The following is a 26,003-nucleotide window of genomic DNA, read 5'->3' on the forward strand; positions in this document are numbered from 1 at the left end:
GACACCAAAACCTGACGTTTACCATTGATGTTTTAGATCGCTGAAAAGTTTCCTGCTATCAAACTGCATTGTAGCTGCTTTAAATATCTGGACATGACATCACAGCATCTACGTTTGGCTAGTTTTCCACGGGAAAAAAAAGTAAAATACACCACCAAACAACAAAATGGACCCAAAAATGCAAGATACATCGCCAATAGCTGCTTTTTAAACAGTTTAAGGCTGGGTTTATCCTTTAATTAGTGGAGTGAATTGCTGAAGTGTGACTCTTCGGTCACGATGGCACATAGCTGAAATCCACAGCAACAGAGGATGGCATTATTCTGTAAATAATAAACCAGGCAGCCTCGTGGTGTTGATTATTTATTACAAGGATCTTCGAGGAGAGAATGCATATCTCAAGAAATGCTCGGCATGTACAGATGAAAGGTGAGTGGACGAGATGGAACGGAAGAAAAAGCTGAGGAGCGGCGTCATGGTTGTAGCCAAACAGTACCTCCCTGGGGGTCTTTTTAATATGTACCCCCCCCCCCCCCCCCCCCCACCCCTCCCACCACATACACAGTACAAATACACACACAAGCAAACGCATCATACCTCATCGCAACAAACTATTTTTAGCATTCATTTCGCTGTAACTGACTTCATTTTTAAATAATTAAGTGCTATGTCAAAAGAGCGATGTGGGAGGTGGGGGGCGGGGGTGTAGTTTGGTTCGGGCAGACATTTCCTTCACTATGTTACCGCGTTATTTTTATATCAAAAGCGTCAATTCGGGGCGCGTGTAAATTCTGCTCATTCTTCAGTTAATAGTCTAGAGCTAATATGACGCTTGCATCCAATATCTGTTGAAACGTCAACAGTCTAAATGTTACTGAAAGAAGATTACCGATCAAATGAATAGCGATGGAAACGGAGAATCCCTGAGTCGTGCGTGTTGCAGGTGAACAAGCGACATCTTATGGCAGAACGAGGTTTTTTTTTCAGTCAGCTGTAAGCTTTTCTTCAACTTATTCCGTTGCATAAACTTTGTACAATGAGTGAGATGGTGAAATTAGAAACGAAGCTGGAGAAATTCAACGTGATTAACAAACGCAAAAAAAAGTCCAATGAACCGTTCTCCAGCCGTTAAACAGCAATGTCATGACAGTTGTGCATGGTTACAGCATTTCATGCAAAATGGCCTTGGTGTAGCGTTGTTTCTTGAATGAAGTAGAAAAACTGGGCGTAATTACAAACTTGTTTTGTAGAAACCAGGACGCATAAAAGTGCTTGTATAAAGGAAAAATAATTATAATTTTCCGCATATTTACATAGATTCTTTTTTTGTGCAGCTTTTAGCCAAGATGGGTTATGGATCGTGGGAATGGATGCAGGCCGGCGTATAACACACTGGCTGACAGAGAGATAACATATCTCATTGTAATGGATGAACGTTGTAAACAAGGAATTAAATAACAGACTAGAGAAAGTTGAAATCACGGACTGCACTGTGGCATTCATTGTCTTGAGCAATAACTTCAAACAGTCTCATTCGATTAGCTGTACACAAGGAAAGCTGGGATTTAGTAAATTTTTGGGACAAAGTGCTGCGTTGTCTTCAGACACGTTATCGTAAAACTAATTCACATCGGCCTTGCCGAAGCCTCTTGTTCTAACTTCCTGAGAACGTAAGACTCTGGCCCTGACCAGAAACAAGCCCTGGACTCCTTTCTGGATCTGGAAACGTAATCGGTAGAAAGGAAATATGAACACAGATATGTTATTGTGGCGTAAAAAAAATCCAAGTCCAGGCACTCATGGGCTGGACTTGCGCCCTGATGAAGGCATAGGATGACCCACAGGTGCCTGCACTTGAATTTGATATGCCACAAGAACACATTTGTGGTCATAACATTTCCTTTCTTGGCCTCCGAGAGCACCTGTGGTCGTTTGGGGGAAACCTGAAGCGCTCCCGGTATCTTTCCTCTAAGCTTCAGATCTACTCTTGTCACTTCGGCCAGTCCCTCAGCGGTAACTCTCGGATCCAGATGTGCGAAACAAAGTCGAGGGTCATTCCTGAACAGGAGCCATGGGAGGGAGCGACAGAGGAGAAGCCCTTTCTAAGTGCCAAAGTGTGCCGGGGTCTGGCCCGGCTCCGTGTGTCCGTGGTCCTGGGAGGAGAAGCAGTCGTCGGAGTGGACGAAGTGCAGGGCGGTCTGGTTGTAGCTCAGCAGGGCCTGCTGCTTCTCCTCGGGGCCGTAGTCCAGGGAGTGGGGGTGGACCTGCTGGATGTGCCTCTTGATGGTGCTGACCTTCAGCGTGGCCAGGGTGGCTCCGCACACCATGCAGATCAGGCCGTGCCTCCGACAGTCGTAATCCATCAGGTACTCCATCCGCCAGCGCACCTGGTAGTTCCTCCGCTGGTCCTTCCCGGGGTAGTGGCCGTGGCGGGAGGGCGCGGCCGCGGCGCCGCCGTCCCTCGGCTTGCCCTTCCCTCCGCCGTCGCCCTCCTCCCTCTTCACCGTTTTGCTGGGCGTTCCGGCGTCGGGCGAGGTGTTGTCGTTCAGCCCTCCTGCGGTAATTAGGCCGACGGCTTCGCTTGGGTCGATTTCTGCCAAAGTAGGAAGGGGAGTGAGTGTGAGGGAGGGTATTGTTATAGTTACACTATGTAAAACTCCCTTTGTCTCTGATTCTTCTCCGTTTACCAAGAATTACTAATGGACAAAGCTGCCCACTTCTATCACAAACAACTCTCTCAAATTTTTGTTTCTTTAAAGCTGCGCTAGGCAAGATTTTTATCAGCCTAAATTACAAAGTTGGGCTTTAACAGAGAAGAGCATCTCTGTCCCCACTATAAGATGCCGTAGATTCACCCTATTTGCCAAAGTGAAATTCTAGCATCAGGTATGGACACTGGTAAGAAATCTTCTGAGCGCATGAGAAGTGACGAATTGAAACTTAAGAGCGAAATCCAAAAGCGCTCCGTCCAGAGGAAGCTGGACTCACCGATGATCACCTGTGTGGTAAATGGGTTAACATATAAACTTGAAATGTACTTACATTTGCGAATGTGCCATGCTAACTCGCTAGCTAATGTTGCCAACTATCACAGACATAACATTGGCTGAACGGTATTTGACATTGGGCAAAGCAAATCTCATGGACATCCATATTTCTTCCCTGGTTTTTTCCACGGTGGACCACTGGAATGAACCGAGGTTGGAATTACAACCTACAGTTTAGGAATTTCAAACTTATGACTTTGAATGGAACCCAATACAAGAAGGGGAAATTTAGGTCCGAGGAGAGCGCAGTTTACTGAAGTCACGTATGATTTCTGGGTAGTAAAGTCCTCAAAATTCAAACAGTTAGCTCTCGCTGCCATTTGGGGCCTAAGTGCAGTTTTAAAATAAGTCCAAACTCTGACACCAGCCCCAGTATTTCACAGTGGCTAGCAGTACCTCACCTTCTTTAATTTGTGTGCCTTCAGTGGGATAATCTTTGGTCCAGGCTGCGGCCATAGCTTCCCTGTCTTGCCTGCTCAGGGTGGTCGTCTCGGGGTGACACTCCTGGATGTGGCGGCGGAAGCTGCTGACCTTGGTCTCCGGCAGGACCTGAGAACACACCATGCAGAAGGTGCCCCGGCCCTGAGGTCCGTACGCCACCAGGTAGTCGAGGCGGAGCCGCCACGGGTCGCCCCCGCGCAGTCGCCTCTTCCTGGGCTGGCGGAGAGGCTGGGGTCCCTGTTGCGGAGATCCGACGCCGCCGTCCTCGCCGATAAGACAAGTGTCCTGAGTTAAAGCGCCATCGCCCGCCGGGTACAGGTCAGCGTTGATCTGGATGGCCTCCACGTCCTGAGGAAAGAGGTCCACCCCGCCGTCTTTGGTGTTGGGCTCCAGTTTGATGAAGTCGTCCGACTCTTCTGATATGGGGCAAGGAGCGGGGGAGGAATCAAAAACAGAATGAATACAAGCATCTAAAATTACTGAAACAAGCATTATTTCCAGAGTCATTCTGTAGTGGAGTTAAGACATTCAACCACCCATGAACCAAACTGTACATTCAAGTATGATAGAAAAAGATCCACAGTGTGCTACTAAAGATCCACATCTGGCCCCCAGTCATTCATGACAGGAAAGCGGCTGTAAAGTAGCCTCATAAGCCAAATAAAAATACTAGGTGGATGAAAATAGATTAAATTAATAAAACAAATGGTCATGCCTCTTGATCTAGTTTTAACAGCCGGCCTGCACCATCAGGCTGGTCCTAAATCCCCCCTCACCCATAAACTGCAGTCAAGGGCGGCCTTAAAGGATTAGGCCAAACCAAGGAATACAGCTAAACCCAACTCTGACTGGTTGGTTTGAATTGTAGCCATATTGTATACACCTGGCTAATCCAATGTAATCTATCATACCATAGCCTTTATGGCTTATGTCTGATCTGGGCCCAGGCATTCCTCTTCTGCTGCACCTACGCAGCCTATTGAACGTCATATAAGGTTTTGTGTTGCTTGGTAGCGAGTAGTTGATTTGAAAGAGCAGCAGTTTAATATCTGTAATAACTCCTGTCACAGACGGCAGGGGATTTAACTTCGACTCCACTGCACATTGAGTTCACGACAGGGTTAGACTGATCCCACTGACATGATTTCAATGTTGTGTCTATGCTTCAGCTCTCATATAGCCCAGGATATTTTTGGCTATGTACAGCCCAGTGTACCCAAGCAGTAAATACATTAGTACATATTTTAACAATGCATAAACAGCTGCAAATATAAGAAATATGCACCAGAGAAGTCCATAAGTACAAGATCGTGCTTTATTTTTGTCATTTACCCCACAAAAACTGAAGTTATGTAGCCTAATTTTAGTCTAGACGGCCATAAACTTGTTAGTCGTCTTTTAAACGGCTGTCAGAAGTGTCATGCACATCTGATTTGATGGATATGATGCAGTGTGGTTGTCACGGTGGAAAATCTGACATATCCGTCCCTAACCCTAACCTTAAAACAACAAATTTGGTCTGAACCTGCTCAGAGTTCTATGGGGAGATGAAGAAGATCCACTTTTCAACACCAAAGGCTTAAGGTAGGCCTGTAAATTGGCATAAGCAGATGGCAGGCTAGGCAGTGCATCCCAAACAGATGCAGCCATGCAGTGCGTGACATTATGGATGTGTACTATAGCTGTAGGGCATCGCCAGGCAATACTTTGCACAGCACATATTGGCATTGAATGGACAAACTTAAAATGTGAATCTTGAATCTTGAATGCAATGTACTACAAAAAAGGGGAGAAATCAATCAGACTATATGTTATTCTTAAGGTTTTGGAATGAAATATTTTACTAGAACTGTTTTAGAACAATCTTATAGTATAGTTTAGTTTGTTGTATAGATTCTATAATTATATGGACTATGGACAATTATATGGACTATGGACAATGTGTATGAAAACGTAAAATACCCACAAAACAAGATTAACAAAATGAACTAGTCTACAACAACCAGTTTTTTGTTTTTGTTTGTTTGATTTTGTTTTGTTTGTTTTTGATTAAAGATATTAATATTGCACCATAGCATTCTTTGATGTCTAGTGTCCCTGTGTGTTCGTGTAGAAGAGTAACATTAACCTTCTCTAACCCTAAGCCTTAACCTGTTTGAATCATATGTACCTTTAACCTTTAGATTTATACTCATGTCTTAAATCTTTTAAGACCCAATCACTTATCCTTGAATCTTCTGCTACAGTTGCTTCGGGTCACACGTCACGCTTTGTCCCTCACGTTCCTTCTTTGTTCCAGTTTGTACGGGTCATTCACTGCCACAAGTTATCTGTTTCAAGGCCAAGTACGTAGCTATGCTCTAGTTTCTTTAAAGTGCAAATTCATCTGCACTTCTCTATTAAGTGTGCAACCTCTGACTTTGTATGCTAACCTATATGTAAGCAAAAAAGAAGCCATACTCTCTTGACACTCCTAACCTGAGCTGAGTCCTGATTTCCTCAACAGTCCAATTTATTGGTATTGGCTCTTTTTAAAGTTTAACCAGTATAGATAAATGGTGAACAGAAGGTAACCGCTCATAATGATCAATGTACTTTATACTGTACACGCACATGTGCATGACCAAGCATGTGCGTGTTTGAGATTTTTAAAAATCTGCTAATCCTACCGATATCATAGGGTCATAAGGTTAGAAATGCAATCGGTTATACTCTTGTCTGACGACTTCCAACATGGCCGCCAGAGGGTGTGTTATTTTTGCGATATGCAAAACTATATATTGCGATGCTGTCCCGCCAAAATATCGCGATATACGATATCATTGCAGGGGGGTGAGGGGTGTTTTCTTTTTTCTATTTTTATTTTTGTTTTTATTTTATTGCTTCAAAATTACATCAAATTTATAGGCTGTTAATAATTATAGGGGGGGGCAATATACCAATACCGTAGTAAATATCACGACATTCTCAAAATATCGCGATATTCGATATTATCGAGTATCGGCTATGCTCTTGTTAGCCAAGAGCTGACGACCTCCAACATGGCCACCAGAGGGTGTGTTACACAGGCTTGGGCGATATCCCAAATTTTATATCGCGATGCTGTCCCAACCAAAATATTGCGATATACGATATTGTTGCGGGGGGGTGAGGGGTGTTTTTATTTTCCATTTTTATTTTTGTTTTGTTTTTATTTTAGTTCTAATAAATGACATCACATTTCTAGGCTAGGGTCAGTATACCAATACTGCAGAAAATATTGCGATATTCTCGAAAATATCGCGATCTTCAATATTTGCAAATATCTGCCCGAGCCTAGTGTTGCATCACCCGAAAGCCCTCCGTCCTCACCGTGAGTCTGAGCCCAGGCCTGCAGGATGCAGTGCTTCTCCTCGGAGCTGTAGACCAGGGAGTTGGGGTGGGTGTCCAACACGTGGCTCTTGATGTGGTCCAGGTGCAGCGAGGGCAGCTGGCCCCCGCACACCATGCACAGCAGCCGGCCGGCCTCCGCCTCGTACTCCATCAGGAACTCCTGGCGGAACCAGGCGTGCAGCGAGTCGTTCAGGTAGCGCTCCAGGGTGCCCGCCGACGGCCCGGGGGGGTCCCGCTCCTCCCCCTGCTCCTCCTCCTCCTCCTCCTCTTCCTCCGCGTGGGGCTGGGGGGCGTCGCCCGCCATGGAGGGGGGCGGCAGGCTGGGGGGTTGCTGGGGCTGCTGCTGGGGAATCACAGGGTCTAGGTGTTCTAACGAGAATCAAGAAAGAGTGGAATTTAGAAAACTATATGAAGGAGTGCTTGGTACTACCTCCACTATTCTTTGGAAAGGGATCAGAGTATTCCAAAAATTCATTTACTGACATCACCTAATAGAATTTTCTACATCAAAACATTAATTAATTGCAATACTGGACGCATCGGGTACTGAATAAATACCCAGCTTGAATCGAGGAGGGGAGGGGATGGGTTAAAAAGAAACTAGAAACTGCGACAGAGGGACACATTCTGGATTTATACCCTCAAGACACACAACACCCAGATTTAAAGGACAAATTGATTTATTGGTGTACTGGTTATAGAATCTCTGATGTGATCTACTTTTTGGTTATGGTTGTCTACATAGTGTACTGCAAAAGTGATTGTTATTTCAATGGCTTTGTATGTCTTTTGTGATTACACCATCACTGAGTGTGTGTGTGTAAAATCCTACAGCCAATCTACTGCTGACTGGTGGTGATAAACACGTGACTTAAGTAATAAACTCCTTATATATACATGTCTGTTTTTTATATTAGCACAAAGGGATTGTCACTAGACTGTCAGAAGGTAAATGCTATTAATAAAGTTTTCCCTTTAACAGGAAGTGAAACCACGGTGGTTTCATCAGACACTGGGACTTTCACCTCCCACAGTAGATCTGATGCAGAATAACATCTATGCTCTGACTCCCTAAATGTCCATGTTCTAAGCTGTGAAGCAAACCCAAAAAACCATTAAGTATGTCAAGGTGGACTTTTGTAGACCTGGGTAGTTTTCATGCAGTAGTCAATTGTAAATGAGAAAAGTAAACGAAGGACCTCACTGAAAAGTAAGGGTTGTATGAGGGTGCTTTGGGGCTTTTGTTGAATGTGGGGAATTTACACAAAAAAATAAACCACCTACACTGAGCACAGTATCTAATGTGGGGGCATGACACTGAGATGTACTGTGGGAACTTGGTGGGAGACTCTTTTACAGAAGATGTTTAGCTGTTTTGATGTTATTAAAAGGTTGCATTATTTCATGAAGTCTTGGGAGCCTAGTACCTTGTCCAAGCATTGTTTCAGTTTACTTAGTTTAAATTGAATAAAGGAATAGTAGTCAATGGGGACCTGTTCTTTAGAGTTCCAAAACAAAAACAGCCAAACAATCACACTGTGAATAGAAAGACCTATACACCATTATTTGTTGCAAATCAATCAGCTGTAGTTCAGATTTGCACTAAATGATGCTGTAAATATACTGTAGGTCTTTTTGGAACTCTGAAGAACTGGTCCCCACTGACTTCAGTTGTTTTGGAGAAGGCTGCTATGGAGTTGTGCTGGCAAAAAATTGTCCTCTAATGTTATAATAACTCTGACGAGCAAGCACTTTCTGCCTTATTTGTGAAGAAATAGTAATTTAAAAGTGAATGGGGTGCCCCTAACCCAGACTGGTTCTGTACATTATTATAATCCCAGTCTGTACATATTATGTAATTATTTCTGTATGATTTGTATCATATATGGGTACTGTTATCATACCCTTACTAATCTATACAGGATCATGTCCAGGCACAATCCTTCCCTCTCCAATCCCTGGAACATTACATCATCCTCTCATCCTCACGCACCATCGTATCAAGAGACAAGCTCATACTGCCACCAAGTGTGAGCTCCTGAAATCTATTGGCCCGTCCGGGTCTGAGAGTCCTACCCACCGGCGGCGTGCGGATCCAGGTCCGGCAGCCCGTCTTCCCCCTGCGGCGAGGGCCCCGCGACGGCCCCGTACGCCCTCTGCCCCCCCTCCAGGCTCAGGTGGCTCTCCCAGCCCGAGCGGATCACCTCCTTGTCGGCGGCGCTCCACAGCAGGGAGTCCGGGTGCTTCTGGCGGATGTGCCTCTTGATGGTGCTGAGCTTCAGCGTGGCCAGCGAGCTGCCGCACACCATGCAGATCATGCCGTGGCGCTGGGGGTCGAAGTCCATCAGGTACTCGCTGCGCCAGTACTCGTGGTAGTAGCGGCGGTGGTCGCGGCCCGGGATGCGGCTGAGGCCCGGACGCGACGCCCGCTGCACCCGGGGCTTGCGTCCCGACGGCCCGGGGACGGGGGAGAGGAGCAGCGGGTGGTCGGGCCCCTCGGTGATGCTCCAGTAGCTGGTTCCCGGAGAGCCGGCAGGCGTGACCCGGCCGGCCTCCGACTCATCCTCCACGTGGCCGTTGGCGAGACCGTCCTCTTCTGAGGGGGGAACAGAGAGAAAACAAGGGTGACATTTGGAAATAGAACGTGCGGAGGGACAGTGAACATCATGGGGACACGTCTGATACGGCCGAAAGCAGGCAGAGGACATAGGAAATACATCGGGATGGGACGATATGTTTACCTCACAAAACGATTCGATACGGGATATGGGCTTCACGATTCGATACAAACACGATACGATGTGATAAATAAAGTGACAACAAAGTCTGACTGTGCAGAATAATGCCACAAATCTTTCTAGCGATGGCTTTGGCTCAGTAGAATGTAAACAATTTAAAAATGTCATTACAAAGTGCAAATAACATAATTTGGATGGAGAATTTGTGAGATTGTGATGGTCAAGCCGTCTCATTTGTGATTACTACAGCAGAATAAAATGGAGCTGATGTCACGATTCATTTTACTGCCCCACGATACGTATTGTCACATTTTTGTATCGCGATATATTGAATTCCAATATATCGTAAACCCAACCTAAACTCAGTCTCAACTCAAACTCTTCAGGCTGATATAAACCATAATGATATAAAATCAGGAGGACACATCATAGCAACTACTATCAAACTAATGCAAGTCATATGAAGGTGGGGACTTTAAAGGCTGCTTTTCTCAAAATAGAAGTTCTTCTATTTTGAGAAAATACATTTGATTCTTGTTTATATTGGTGGTGGTTTGTTTGGCTCATGATGATCACTATTTACACTACATCACTGACTGACTTTAATAATGTGAAAATAACCTGTCCTGTTATTAATCATTCAATAGAGATATTAAACAGTATTACTGGGAACATGTGTACAACTTGGGGTCTACTCCCAATCTACGTAGAACCTTAAAATGGATCTTTAGACTCGTACCACAGTAGAACCCTTTTAGAGAGGTTCTCTATAGCAGTGGTTCTCAACCTTTTTTCATATCAAGGACCCCTAATTCAGTACGCATTTGGGCCACGGACCCCCATTTGATGAGATTTTGTCTCTCAGAGCCAAATCTGAAAATACTTTTATTGTGACTATCTGTATTGTAGAGAGATAACAGTGAAACTATGATCAAAATAGTCATTCTTCTACATTCTCTAATTGTGTTAACTTCTTGTAAATTAAATAATACTGACGTTTAACAATTAATCAGTTTGCTGGGGACCCCCTGAAACTGTCTAAAGGACCCCTGGTGGTCCCCGGACCCCATGTTGAGAACCACTGCTCTATGATAACGGTTCTACATAGAATTATTTTAAGACTTTAAGAATACGCGAAATGCTCCAAACCAGCAGTATTAAAAGAACTCTTTAAGAACCATATTGGGTTGTTTATTCTGATGTGCCACTTTCTATATTTCAACCAATCAGAGGGTTCTTTCAGTTATTATGGTTCCATATAGAACTTTTGAAAAACCTTCCTTTTAATGATTTGTTTTTGGCCTACTTTTTGTGGCTCTTGCCTTGATTTCATATTACTCACTTTGCTTTAATTGTTTTTACTGTCGATTTTATGTTTTTGCTGTTGTTTTACTTCCAATGTAAAGGGTGTTGTAACTGTGTTTACAAACATACTACATAAATAATATTCATAATACCAATATTAATAATAATATGGGGTTGGTGGTTATAATATAGCCTAATAAAATATATAATATGTTGTCTTGTTTGTTATTATGATTATTATGATTATTATTATGATTATTATGATTATTATTATGTGGTGGGCGGCGACTCCTACCGCTGCCGCCCGCTAGGTGGCGACTGCGCGTCACGGCCAGCCTGCCTGCGTGCTATTGAGCCTTTGTTTATAGGAGCCACAGAGACGGAGGGGCCATGCTGCTCCATGGCATTGTCCCTGACACGGATTAACTGGATGGGTGACAATGGCCGTGGCTCTGACAGCCACGCAGAGCCACTCGGCGGTGGAAAACACCCCACAATAATAACAGTATCTGGGTCTCTTTTATTTATTTTTTTTGTTACCTCCCAAGTCACTCTCCTCTTGCGTCGCTTCTTCCTCTCCGCTTATTATTAATGAGAGCAGCTCAGCCTGCTCGGCACACCGGAGGTCCACGGGCTCGCTTTCCCCCGTTTCTTTCTCTTCCATCACTGGCCTGGCTGCTGTTTGGAATAGTGGCTCGCGTTCCCTCCTTCACCGTCTCGCCTCTACGGAGCGCCGACGCGGGACATGTCACACTCACAACAACAACATGTTACAACAGTAACATGTTAACACCGTTCGACACGCGTCTGGCGGGCGCTCTAGAACGTGCCCATCGCTGAGGAGCCCGTGCTCTACAATGTCCCCCTCGTCCCCCCACGCGCCCCGCACGGGAGCCAAGTTAACTTTTCATATAAGCATAGAATCATGTATTCCGGCGGCGGATTCGGCCCGGTCGTCCGTCCTGGTGTGTGTGGAAGCGCCTCAGCGCAGGCCTCCAGTAATGTATTTTAAGGCTCTTGCTTGTCTTCAGGGTGGGGAGCCGGACTAGGGGCCCCTGGGGCTCCTTAAGGGGCTCCTGGGTAAATTTAAAGAGACAGTAGCGGCGTCGACAACGCACACCCACCCGGGGGGCCAGATGGAGCAGCAGGCGCTAATGCTGATACTACTGCTGATACTAATGCTGGTGTTCTCACAGAATGAGGCGCGAGCACAGCGGATTCATTTTTCAGCAACGTATTGGTTAAAACGTGTCGGATCCATAATAGACACACATTAGGGCCCCACGGACCCCCATCTGATAAGATTTGGGATTTTTTTTAAATTGTTTATTTAATATTGAATTATATAACTGGGGCTACGCAGGGAGATAATAACCCAGCCATTCTCATACATTCTCTATTTGGGATAATTTCTAGTGAATGAAATTACAGTGGAATTATTTCCATTATCAGCTGAAGCAAAATGTTGAAATAACCCATAAATTAAAGATTTTATTTTTTATTTTTTGGCAAACTATTGCACCTGAATCATGGTGCATATTATCAAAACAACAACACACTGAACTGTAGCCCGAATGCAATTCTGCACAAAACCCCAACATCAATTGAGGCCAGCTTTACAGACAGCCTATAAATCAATGGACCTTTGTCCAGCTGTTCCAAGTTGGAAATACAATACGAGCCTATATGTCATCACGCGCTTTATGTAATTCTGTATAGTGCATTTTAGATTGATTCATGTCATTTTCTTTGGATCAGCTGGTGAATTGGGCTTCACACAACCAACCAAAATGTCAAATTGGGTTGATCAGCAGCCAGTCAGTCAGTCAGTGTGATGTGACTCATGCACTTCTCATATCATAAGCAGAATATTGTGAGATAATTTGGCATGGATAGATACAGTGGAGGGTCCCGTGGTGATTGGGTTAGGGCTTTAAAAAAAAAAAGGGGGGTGGAGGGGGTCGGCTTACTGTATCTACTGTCTCTATGTGTCCCCGCCATGCAGTGTACTACACACACACAAACACACACACACGCACACACACACACACACACACACACACACAGAGCGCGAGCATCCAGGTCCCACATCCTGGTACTTTTCAGCGTTGTCAAGGCAGCCTCAGAGCACGGCTGGCTGGCGGAAAGTAGCTGCAGTGTCCTGGCACAATATCTGTCCAAAAAACGTTCACAAAAAAACTGTCCCGGAAAGTTAGGTGTAACTAAAAGGTAACGGGTATGCATGTTTTTCTTCCACATGTTTCGAAGCGTTACCGGCTTTATGACAGTAGCGTGCGGGCTTTCTCGGCTCTTTTAGACAGGCAGCAGACTCAGACAGGCGCCAGTCCGTGTGGACAAGAGAAGGAGGAAGATCTTGTCCATTGTGCCGCTGCAAGAGACAGCGCTTTTCCGTGTGATTTACGCACAAGTGGGGCAAAATTTCGGTCGGTTTCCGCGGGTGTTTTGGACTGTGCTCGAGCGGCGGTTGTTTCGCTGCGTTTGGAATCAAATAGATAGAGAATAAAGGATGAAAATGGCTCTCGACAGATATAATTTGTGATAGAAAGGGACAGGTTTAAAGGGACAGTGTCGTTCTGCTTCCTTCCTGGTTGAGCTGCACGCCGTCAGATACACACATTTTGTAGCTACATGATGTGTTTTTTGTACCAAAGATGCTCTGGAATGAAAATATGTAACATTTAAATTTAATTTGACATAGGCTATTTAAATACTGAGCCAACTATAAGCTATTTACTCTATTATACCTAGAAATCGTCCACTGTGTACTAGTATTGTGATGTATGGGCGTTTTAGTCCCTTTTGCATTGTCTTTTGAAATGCATTTCAACTGGTTTAAACCACTCACACAGGAGCTGTATGACACTTTCCATACCTTAGCCTAAGTGAGTCCAAATTTCATATGGTAGCTTTATATTGGAGAGCAAATATCAAGCTAAAGCACTAGAAATCTACTAGGCATGTTTGTTTTTAAAAAAGAAAAATCACATCAAGGAGCATTCAGACCATCTCTCTAAGATGATTGGTGACCAACATCCAATAATTTGTCACATTAATATCTTGTCAGTCATCAATCATTGCTCCACTTTGAAAATAAGTCTATTCATATAAGCAGGTCTGGAAGTTGTGGTGGTAAATGATATTAGATGTAGGGACTTTGTCATACTTTAGAATTGAGTGTGTGAATTAGACCTAAAATGGGATTTTGATATTGACCAAACACAGTTCCTACCAGTAATAATGCCTCAACTTGTGTGCATAGTACATCAGAAATGGACATGAGGACATGCACTTGAGGAAAAAGAGAACTGCTTAATTGTGCTCATGTTATATATAGTTTTAAAGGAAACACACCCACACCCAGTATTTACAGTGTTTATTACAATAGCATGAAACAAAATTGTGAATGTAACATGTTTTATTCTCTCTCCCTCAGGACTCCTACATGCTGATGTGATGTCTGAGAGATTTAGCGGTTCCTCTGCAGAGCGAAAACCTACTGCAACATCACATCGGAGGACAGTGTTAGCTTACACCATGTAAGTGAATGGCACTTACTCTTGGAGTAAGGATTCTGGCCTGAAGAGATGAACTGAATCGGGAGTGACGAGGGAAGAGCCGGCCGGTACTGTTGGGTGAGAAGGGGGGCTGTCAAAGCTTCCGATAGCATGCCAACCATGAAAGGTAAAGGAGAGACTGGTGGTTCGACGTCCCAGCGCTACCGGCCTGCCGCAGAGTTCGACGATGCCACCCTTGCCCAAAAGAGGGAATACTGGAGAACCAAGAAACGAGAGCAGAGGGCCCGACTGTCAGAGAGGAGGGGAAGGCCAAAACAAGACAGTCGAGGTAAAAAACCCCAACACCTAAATGCCTCTGCACTGTCGAATTCCAGTTTATCCAGCTCCTTGGCGGTTTCCTCTTCCCCACTGCAGAATAATGATGAGTCAAACAAAACAGCCAATATGTCTCCTGCGTCACAGAGTGGAAATGGAGTGGGTGCGAGTTCTGTCGAAGCCAGTCAAAGCCAAAAGGAGAAGTGGCTCAAGACGATAAAACTCAACAAAGTCTTGCCTCAGTTCCCAGCACCAAGTTCCATCTCAGCCAAAGCTGCTGGGGTCAACAAAGCCACAGTGAAATGCCTATCAACAGGGCGTGCTGTGAGCAGATCCGTTACCTCACCCAAACCCACTGGAACCCTGTTCAAAACCAGTTCCTCAGTGCCTCCAATCAGAGTGACCACAATGACCATTACCAATGGCAGCTCTGCAAAAGCAACACCTCAGCCATGTGTGTCTATGCAGGGTGCATCAGTCCCCAAAGCACAACGTAAGACACAAGTTGCAGTATGCATTCAGCCCAAACCATTATCCACCAATGTTACCACAGGCATGATGCTTGTGTCTTCTCCATCTGCCCCTGTTCCTATCAAAATACAGGCCAGAGCAGCAAAAACAACACCTCAAATTGGAAAAAAGAGTGCCTTGGTCGCCACCCAGAGGGCTAAAGGTATTGGCAACACGCAACCTTCTCCGGAGTCTGAGGAGGAAAGAGCAGCCAAGCGCAGAGAGCAATGGCGGATCAAGAAGCGAGAGCAGAGAGCAAAGCTGGCAGCTAGACTAGCTAAAGCCAGGGAGCGGACACAGAGCGGCGAAGTGACGTCGCAGAGGCAAACACCGCAAAGAACAGGACAGTCGGACAGCGCGGTTCTTGAGCACGTTCCATCTCCGTCAGTTTTCAGAGGAGCAGGCCGGAGACAGTGTTTTAGTAGGGTCAGGACCCCGTTTACATCTGCAGGACGTTTTATGAAGAACACCAGAGTCATGGTAATGTCCTCTACCATGACTAAACACACTACCATAGCTGTTAAAAAGGAGAATGCTCATCTACAGTCAGGGGCAGCTAAGTTAACCACAGTTAACCTTAACCAGAATCAGCAAGCAGTCCAGATAAAAGTAGAAGAATCACAGGGGGATAAGGCATCACAGACAGTTATCAGACGTGATGCTATTTCTGAGAAAAAGCCAGGAGAACCAACCAGAAAGCTTCCCAGTTATGTACATCTTTCAAATTCTAGCCGAGCGATGGCACGATGTAGAACGCCTAGACAGAGGTTCATTGAAGCCCAGAAGAGTTTCATGATTCAAAGAACCATGAGGGGGAAATCCCCATCCCATGCTTCAGTCTTCAATACCAGAAATGCCCCCAAAATCGACCCCAACGAGACGCCTGAGCAGACGGCGGCCAGGAGGCGAGAGTACTGGCGCATCAAAAAGCGCGAGCAGCGAGCCAAGCTGTCTGTCGAGGTGAAGGCCAGGTTGAAGGAGAAGGATTCTCTGATGCGTAGAGTGAAACGTTACCAGAAAATACTAGAGGAGATGAGGAGGGCCAGAGCGGAGGCCTGCAGCACCGTGACCCAGCCAACAGGAAGCACCCTTACCCATGCCTCTGAGACCATTGGAGGGTTCATCAAAGAGGATGGGACGGTGACCATCAACATCCCCCAAGTTCCCACGGATCCCAACGCAGCAGCAAACAAAGGTGAAGAAGAAGTTCGTCTACTTTCTAACCCTAACAATAACACCATCACACCCCGTCAACATCAGCCTCACACCAAACTTGGAGGTAGTGCAACTAAAAGTGTGGCGTTAGGAGACCCCATCAGGGTAAACCGGCCTCTCCCTCCACTCCGCCCAGCTCAGGCGAAAGTCTCCTTTCCACTTGCTTGCCAGTCAGTAAACAAGCCTCCAAGGTTACTGTCAATCAGACCAAGGACTCAACTTGAAAGCACAACCGCAACTGTTACTAACACATTAGCTGTTCAAACCACAGGTCAGCTCACACTCACTCACCCTCAAACCCTTCAAAATACCGTTTCTGGAGTGTTGGCAGCAGGGTCGAACCTCGGTGGTTGTGTCATGAAAATGGCCGTTTCAAGTAGTGCACCGTCACTATCGGCACCCTCTCTGGATCCAGAGTTGACCGAGGAGGAGAGGATGGCAAAGAAGAGGGAGTACTGGAGGGTTAAGAAACGAGAGCAGCGAGCAGCTCGTGCTGTTAGGCTGAAGCAGGGTGTGTTACATGCTAGGGTCAATGCAGCCTTACAGAGGAGGAAGATGCAAAAGCTGACACCTCCTCACCAAGTAGCAGCGACCAATATCACATTGAGCAGAAATGTAACTAACCATAGAGGGAATACCCAACCTCTTCCCAACAGTAGTGTGCCTATTACACCACAGGCAAGTGAGATAAAACAAGAAGGCGAGTCTACACCAGCAGTTGACCTAAATTCTCAACCAGAACAAGCCATCTGTCTAGATATCAAACCCCCACGCTCTCCATCACCACCTCCAGCACCTCAGCCAGATCCTGACCCAGCTCTGAGTACAGACAGCCAAGCTACCACTCTCTTAGCCGTGGCCTCTATGAAAAAACTCCTGGAGGAATCGCTCAGCACAGTGACTGAGTGTAAAAATGAACCGACCGGTGCTAAAACAGATCATCTGGCCTGTAAAGCTGAAGTGGAGGATGGTCCAGCAGAGGAGGGCCCAGAGCAAGAGATGAAGCCAAACGTACCTCAGCTCTCCCTCGGAGATGAAGAGGAGGTGCCCATTGCTGCTGACCTTACATTACAGATCAAAAGCTGGCAGGCAGATGCTAATGCCTTGGTACCAGCTCGTTCACCGAGCCCTCATGTCAAGAACTCGCCCCAGATTAGCACATTAACACTTCTGCCCTCCTCCGATGAGACAGTCCTGCACCCTGCCTCTGAACATTCATCTCAAACCCCTTCATACTTGTGCACCTCCCTGGAAGCCTCGGACGGCTCAACCCCGTCATCCCCACGCAGAGCCCAGAGGCTTCGCACCAAAAAGGTGGGCCACCAACACTGCTGCTCCCCAGAGCCGCCAAAGCTGCATCACCTACCCTTGGATCACCAGCATCCACAGCAACAACACTGTGAACAACAGTGTCCACCACAACAGCAAGGCCAAAGGAACAACTCACCATCAGCACAACAGCAACAGCAGCACGTGGCGGCAGAGCAGAGTGGCATGAGCAGCCTGCAGAAGAAGAGGGAGTACTGGAAGCTGATGAAGAGGCAGCAGAGGGCCAGGTCAAAGGCCAGGCAGAAAGAAAGACAGGGGGAATACAGGCGGCTTTCCCCGAAAAACATTCAGGTGAGTGAATATGTTAGAGTGAGCGTTCAAAACTTGAACTTTTTGGCTCATCTGCTAAGGGCTTGTAAACTCAAATAATTTATCTGCCAAGAATAACTTTTACTGGGCAAAATACCTCTCACTTTACACCAATGTGTTTGAATATGGCTATATTCTCAAGTTCGTCCTACATAGCCTTCAAAAGCCACTCCAGTCTACCATAACCACAACTGCTAGCTAAGGGCAAGTGGAAACTATGCTAGCTAGGTGCAGCCCAGCTAGCAGCAGGTTTTCGTAAAGAGCAAGTTGTGTTTTGACATGTGATTACGCCCCATGTGGAGGCAGGGCAGTTTTTAAAGGACAACGGTCACAAATTGTCGAATTGAGAACTTGGATATCCAGTGATCATAAATTCTATGACAAAGTCACCTCATTACCGTGGGTTTGCTGACATAGATCAAAGAACCGTCTCCAGGCTCTGTGTCCTACACAAGGGCTGCTGAGTCAGCCAGGTTAGAAGTGACTCGCCACATGGGAAAAATGTAACAGAACTTAGTTTGAACTCTGTCCTCTTGTCCTTTTAGAATTGCAGAGAAAAGATCACATCTAAAACTGTGATCTTTTCTAAAAAGTAACTCTGTAAGTTTTACTTTGAATACATTTTAAATGAGCTACTTTTTTTTTTTACTTTTTCTTCAGTAGATTTTTACGCTAGTAAGACATTCTAGTACTCTTTCCACCACTGATTGTAGGCAGGGCTCAATGCCCAGTCCAGCTGAAACCTGAATCATTACACCACAAACCTCTCTCTGGCATTTGACACTCCAGCAGCAAAAATAGAGGGGAAGGCGACTTAGAGGGGCCCTGTTAAAACTTGAGACAAACACTTAAGTGTATGTTTTGGAAAGATGCATTGGTTATGAACTAATCTCTGGCTTTCATTGTGTTTCCTAATTTGTTCGTCATCTTTCAGGCTCCAAGTCTCGTTATTATCAACAGTGTCAAGGGTGTGAGTCCACCGATAAAACCAGCCCTCCAGCCCAAGCCTTCCACTGCTACTCTGACAGCAGTGACTAGCATCCCTACTGTCCTGGTCGTCAGCCCTACTACATCTAGTGCTGGACAATCGCCCGACACGCTCCAGGTCAAACCGCCCATCAGCAGCGTCTCCTGTTCACCCAGCGGGACGTCTCGCAGCCTCAGTCCTGTGTCTGACCCTGCAGGAGCTGACGCCGCCGCTCCGTCGCTGGGTAACGGGATGGACGGCAGGCTGCTGTTAGTGGAGAATCAGCAACAAGCCACGCCAGGTTCAAGCCCTGATCAGCCCAGAGTTCGAAAGTGGACGCTCGAGGTGCCAGAAAGCACAGATGTAGACTCAGCCCCCTCCCTCCCTACTCTGAAACCCCCGGACAACCCGCTGTCCAGCATCAACCTACAACCCATCGAACCCCTCGGTCAAAGTCCCAATTGCGCATCCACCCGCAGTCCCGTAAAAATCCCATGCGTTCCGCCTCGGAGCCCCCAGCATATGCTCCCGACTCCCGGCAAGCTGGCGCCTATAAGCACCATGGTTCCTCCGAAGCCCATCCCAGGAGAGTCTGAGGAGGACTTTCTGAAGAGGAAGAGGGAGTACTGGAGGGTAAAAAAGAAGGAGCAGAGAGCCAGGAAGGCCATTCGGGACAGGGAGCTCACCCAAAGGAGAGCCTCCAACAACTGGAGGCCCATCCTGCCTGCACAGGACCTGGAGACACAGGTGAGGGCTTCACTGGTATCTGAAAAAGACTCCGTCGTTATGGATTAGGGTTTCTGCATCATTATTATGTTCATATTGAATGATTGAGAGTGTGGATCATTTATGAGTAACTCTAAGACTACGTTCACACTGCAGGACTTCATGCTCAATTCTGAATTGCTGCTCATATCTGATTATTTTTGGATGACTGTTCATATGTATTATAGGATTTAAGCGATATCTCACACCAATATGAACTGATAGATACTGACTGCTAAAATGTGACTCCATGCAGCTTTTTGCTCTCTACAGTTGTTTGTTTATTACAATCTCTCTCATTTTTTCCATTCCCCGATCTCTCTCTTGCGCTCTCTCTCTCTCCCTCTCTCTCTCTCTCTCTCTCTCTCTCTCTCTCTCTCTCTCTCTCTCTCTCTGTCTGTCTTATCTATAGGATTCTGGTCAGTGGGTAAACTCCGCAGAGGAATCTGAACAGCTCATGAGGTGGGAAACTTGTTTGGCTGCTCTTTGTAGTTGTTGTTGTCGGCTCAATGTTCAATAATAGTGGAAGTAACTTTGCCCTGTCTTTCACAGCACTTCCTCAGACACGGACCTGGGGTACTTTCCATACTCAAGTTACACAGCACCAATAGAAGGTGAAGTATCAACTCTGTCACTTTCAATCTAAAAAGGTGTTTGGGAACTTTTTGGAGATTTACCTTTTTGAAAACGTTCTCAATGCTAGATAGCAAAAACTTTGTTTTCATTTCACTACTGTATTTTTAGTAGTAGTCTAGAAGTAGTTTAGTTTTGGTCTAAATGCTGTTCCAGGGGCTTTTCCACCCTGACAAGAATGCAATTCTCAATTTTCTTGAAATTTTTTTGCAAATTTTGGGTTGAAATAGTAAAATTTAGACAAAGAATATTGACTATTGACAGTTTAAATCGAAAAATATCAATGTTGGTAGGGTTAGGGTTAGGGCCTTAGGGCCTTCAAAAACCATATTGGTCTAATAACCCACATCCATAATTGGAATTTTTTTTATTTTTCTGACATGAAAATAGTCACATTTAAATATATTGAATATCAGCACAAAATTTTGGTTATCAGCAGCTTTCATCTAAAAGTATTGGTATTGACCCTCAAAAACCCATATCGGTCAAACGCTAGTATACATGTCACTGACTTTAATCCCCCCCCCCACTGTCTTTCCAGATGAATCGGAGGTCCTGTTCGCGGACTACGACGACGCTAACGGTGAGGACGGTCCCGTGTCGGACGCCGTGTGGAGGAACCGCTACCTCATGGACTACGACCCGCTGAACCAGCTGCTGGTGTGCATGGTGTGCGGGGAGCTGCAGTACTCCCACAGCCTGGAGGGGGCGCGGGCCCACATCGACGAGGCCCACCCGGACACGCTGAGCCTGGAGGCCGGGGAGCGCCGGCGCATCCTGGAGGCCTGGGACGAGCAGGTGTCCCAGCGGGAGCGCTTCTTCACCAGCCAGCTGCAGCAGCACGGCGGGGCCCTGGCAGGTACGGCTGAGATATACTGAAGCAATAATGAAGTGATGTAGAGAGAGGGGAGGGCAGCTAAGGGGGTAATTCTGCTTATTTTCAACCTGGGCCTCATTTTCAATTTTGTGAAGTAAGTGATGAAATTTTGAGCACGATCAATCGTCAGTATGGAAAATAAAGCCCAATTATCCTTTTAGTCAGTATTTATAGATTTATACATTTAAGAGGTAAAAGGAAGTCATGCATGTGACAATTTTTATGCCGAAAAATTCCCCAAAAAAGAAATGGCAAGTATTCAGTGTCTTCTTGTCAGGATGGAAAAGCCCCTGAAACAGCATTTAGACCATGGGACACTAAAACTCCCAATTGAAACATAGAAATAAATACTACTACTGCTACTACTATGACTAGTACTACTAATAGCATAGTACTACTTGTGTGTAATCTGATCAAAATGCCTCATTATAATCAGTTCAGGTTAAGGTCTTCCCGTAAATAACCAGTGTAGTATTGATAAATTCTACAATAAGTATGTAATCAATCACACTGCATCATATCTATTATATCAGAGTTGGGTGACACTGACTGGACCAGATCAGATTTTTAATAAAAGGACAATATTGGACCCATATTTCTGTCTAACCTAACTATATACTAGCTATCTCACTGTTGAAATTTTTTTGAATTTGAGGCAAAAAGAACCATCAATTTGACAGTATCCCTCTGTGTATTTTTTTACACATAATGGGATATGTCAAGTGAGAAAAGCTCAATGGAAGCGGCAAAATTTTATACAATTCTGAAAATGTTTTGATGGGATAAGTAGTGTGATGAATAGCGATGGAAACACAACGATGTTTGTCTGACCTTCAGAAATACACCCACTGTTTTCCCCAGGTATATCCCATCCTGGTTGTATGACCATTAGGTGGTACAGTAGAGTATTGAATATAACAAGCTATAATAAGTGAAGAATATACAGTATAAGTTTGCTTAAAATTTGTTGACTGGATGGAAACATAGCTCCTGAATGGCAGACGATGTGATTTTTACATATTTGTTTTGCAGAAGCACACAGGGACTAAATGTCAGAGCCTGCAGAAGAATACGGACCAGAAGAGAAGACCGACACTTTATTTGTCTTATTTATTTATTTTCATGAAAAAAAAAAAGAAAAAAGATCAGTTTGTTCACCTTCATGGAAGGTCAGCTTGAAAGGGAATGCTGTAAAGGGAACACACACCCCAAAAAGAAGCTTTACCTCATTTCCTACCAGGGTTCAACTGATATGGGTTTTCGAAGGCCGATACCGATATTTTTATATTGAAACCGCTGATAGCCGATATTTTGTGATTATATTCAGTATCTTTAAATTTGACCATTTTTATGCTAAAAAAAACAAGTAATCAATGTTTCTCCCAGGATTTAATTCTTGTCAGGGTGAAAAAGCATTTAGACCATCATGGGACACTAAAACTCTCCATTGAAACCCACTCCACCTATTCAATGGTGGGAGAAACTCTGGGATACATTGCTGAATAATTAGTTTGCAGAAAACATTAGTGAACAATCAAATGAATAAACAAAAATTAAAAAATTTCAATTTTTGTGTAGCTGCGGTCAGAAAGATCCTGCATCCTATCAGAGATGGACCAATCTGACTGGCTGATATTTATGATAAATAATATATGACATTTATCATAAAACCCCAATACGGCCTAATATATCGGCAAATTGATATATCGGTCTAACCCTATTTCTCACACACAGCACAATACGTAAAATCTTTCTATTGTCGTGTATTTGTACGAGCCGACAGTTCCTATCAGTTTTGTACAAAGTTTTTACTGCACAACTAAAAGGCTGGCGTTCAGGTCCAAGACCGTTCTACTCCCTTTGTTCGCGGATGTTTGCATGGGTGCCTGGAAATGTTTTACAGCTGTTTTTTGTAGCCGGTAATGTATGGAGACAGAACAGTGACTGTGGTATTTGGCAGTGAACAAAAAAAACACGTCTGCATTGTATTTGGAATTGAAAAAAATTTGGCATTGAAAAACAGGACATTGGCATTGAAAACAAAAATTTATCTGAAAAAAAAAAGAAAAAAAAACCCACATTGAAAAACTTTAATTGAAAATGGTATTTATTGGAACTAAAAAAAAAAAAACTAAAAAAACACCTGCATTGAAAAACTTTCATTGAAAATAGAATTTATTGGAACTGAAAAAACCCCCCAAACATCTGCTTTGAAAAACTTTCATTGAAAATAGTATTTACTGGAACTTAAAAAAAAATCTTGGCATTGAAAAAAAATGTATTGGAAAAATAAAACATTGGCATCAAAAAATAAACATGTGCAGAGAAAGTCTTACATTCAGTTAATTTTTTATAGTTATAGTTTTTATTTTTTAATGTCAACGTACTATTGTTCAATCCATTTTTTTTCAATTGCCAAGATTTTTTTTTCCAGTTCCAATAAATACTATTTTCAATGAAAGTTTTTCAATACCAATGTTTTTTTTATCAGTTCAATTTTTGTTTTCAATGCCAGTGTCCTGTTTTTCAATGCCATTTTTTCCCCCAATTCCAAATACAATGGCAACTTTTTTTTTTCAGTGCCAAATACTAACGTCACTGTTCTGGCTCCATAGTAACGCACCATGCTGTACTTCAAACCCTGAACCTTAGATACTCCTGTTTGACACCTTTTTTGTATTCAACAACTTTTTACAGTAACTTTCTGAACTCCTGTAAACAACAAACAAAAAACAAACAAACATACTCCTGCAGTTCATATCAGCTGTCAAACATGAAACACACTGTAAATACGACACAAAATACAAGTGGTTATGATGCCAAATCTTTTACTGTGCTGTTTTCTTTATTTTTGAACAATCTTCCAATGGAAAATGTAACTTTATTTATTATTTATTGAATCTGTTCTTACACAACTGATTATGTCATGATGATGCATTATTGATATCCTTAGCTAGTATCTCATTTGTGAGTTTTGGAAGATCCAAAGGCGTCCTTGCATGAAACAGATGGACAGTTGTATATTACAGATGATGATGATGATCCGGAATGCATTCCCATTTTTCTTTTGTTTTCCCATATGATTTTCATCACCAGTATGCTGAGATAAAGTCCCGTTGAGCACAAAGCTTTCGCGAGTCGGTCGTGTCGAATCAGAGAAATGCATTATGGGAAGAAACAATGCCCACACAGCCACAACCAACTGTAAATATCTGAAACTGACCAAGCTATTTTACCTTATGAGAATGTAATTCTGACTTGATGACTTGTTTACCGGTTAAAAGGGAATGTTCAAATGCCTTCTTAGTACTAATAAACCTTTTATACCTTTTGAGCTGGTTCTGTGATTGACATATGAGCATCACTTTGTTTTTTCACAATGAGATGATCAACTTTCCAGGGTACCTGCAGGTGTCAGAAAGCCAAATTTAAGGCTTTTTAAGACCTTTCTAATGCTGTCTGGAATTGGATTTAAGATTGAACATGAAAGTTGTGAAACTATACGAGCAGAATAAGAAAAAGGACAAAGAAACCTGTCATTACATGGTGAGAAAATACGACTTCTACTAACTGGATGTTATTTTTCAGGCCTTAAATTTAGATTATTTAAGACTTTTTCAGGCTTTTTAAGGATCAGCAGATGCCCTTGCTTTCAGATTTACCTATCATCAACTTGAAAAATGATTCTCTCACCGCTATAGGAAAAGAAAAACATTAAGGTTATGAGTATGCACTGATACAATACACACAGTTAGTTTTAGTTTCAATAAAATAACCATAAAATGCATCACTTCCTATGCAGATCTACAGTTTTATCTCTAGCTTTGGCAGCAGCAAGTGTCACTTTTTGCCGTTATTTTTCAGTATTCCTCATATTTATTCATCACAGTAGTTTGTTCTTCTTGAGTGAAATCCGTTGCTCTGGATCTGTCCACGTTGCAATGTGATTGGCTCTTTGTTACAAACCCCGCCTCTTTCATGGCCACCTCGGTGAGACCGGTTCACCAGGATTGACATTGTTTGTTTTCTCTGTAGCCGGCTATTGCAAATTTACCTTAGGCCGAACTGGCTCTGTGAGACATGAAATATTCATATCAGTGAGAGGAACTTCCCTATCCACCACCATCATTTCAATACAGTATTTCAATGGCTTTCATGAATACAAAGGACCTCAGTCAACAGAACTTAGAAAGGGAGTCTTTATTTTGTGATGATTGCAGACTGTTTGACACACAGTACCTTCCATTTGCTCTAATAGTCTTACTGAAGGCTTTATTTAAGCACTGAAATGACTTTAAAGAGCATCGGGTTACATATATATTATTATGTATATTATAGACAGTATTTATACACCGCTGCTGGCTTTCACTTTTATTCAGACTTGGGTTGACCACAGTACAAACTGCAGTGAAGCCTTGTGGTTTAGAGAGACCGTTTCGTAACCCGAAGGTCTTCAGGTTCCATCCCAGCAACAGCCATGTGCGCTCGAAGAAGACACTGAACTCATGCTTGATAAGAGTGTCAGATCAATAACAAATCTATATGGAAATCTGTTTGAATTCTAGCTCGATCATTTTTTCAGTCATAAGCTGCCTTTCCATCCAATTGCCAAGCAAATTTTAAGCAAACTTTTAAAATGTCACT

At 44.1% G+C, this 26,003-nt stretch overlaps 2 protein-coding genes across 2 annotated transcripts; one reads left to right on the plus strand and one right to left on the minus strand.

Moving 5' to 3' along the window:
* Positions 1–2,102: 2,102 nt before the first annotated feature.
* On the minus strand, positions 2,103–11,567 carry zfta (zinc finger translocation associated). Its single transcript, XM_071544086.1, has 5 exons — positions 11,444–11,567; positions 8,941–9,456; positions 6,840–7,229; positions 3,449–3,904; positions 2,103–2,593 (listed from the first exon to the last, which is right to left on the minus strand). The coding sequence occupies exons 1-5, from the start codon at positions 11,565–11,567 to the stop codon at positions 2,103–2,105; spliced, it is 1,977 nt and encodes a 658-aa protein (XP_071400187.1).
* A 3,022-nt stretch (positions 11,568–14,589) lies between these two features.
* LOC139665110 (uncharacterized) lies at positions 14,590–23,470 on the plus strand. Its single transcript, XM_071544077.1, has 11 exons — positions 14,590–14,729; positions 15,223–15,247; positions 15,358–15,647; positions 16,116–16,459; positions 16,895–16,990; positions 17,273–18,099; positions 19,052–19,831; positions 20,262–20,311; positions 20,402–20,463; positions 21,024–21,341; positions 22,392–23,470. Exons 1-11 carry the CDS (start codon positions 14,590–14,592, stop codon positions 22,406–22,408), a joined length of 2,949 nt encoding a protein of 982 aa, XP_071400178.1. The 3' UTR covers positions 22,409–23,470.
* The last annotated feature ends 2,533 nt before the right edge of the window (positions 23,471–26,003 follow it).

The sequence above is a fragment of the Centroberyx affinis genome, unplaced genomic scaffold, assembly GCF_046629955.1.
Source record: "Centroberyx affinis isolate AG114_WGS23_722 - 3 ecotype Tasmania unplaced genomic scaffold, CSIRO-AGI_Caff_v1 ptg004451l_1, whole genome shotgun sequence".
Classification (NCBI taxonomy): domain Eukaryota; kingdom Metazoa; phylum Chordata; class Actinopteri; order Beryciformes; family Berycidae; genus Centroberyx; species Centroberyx affinis.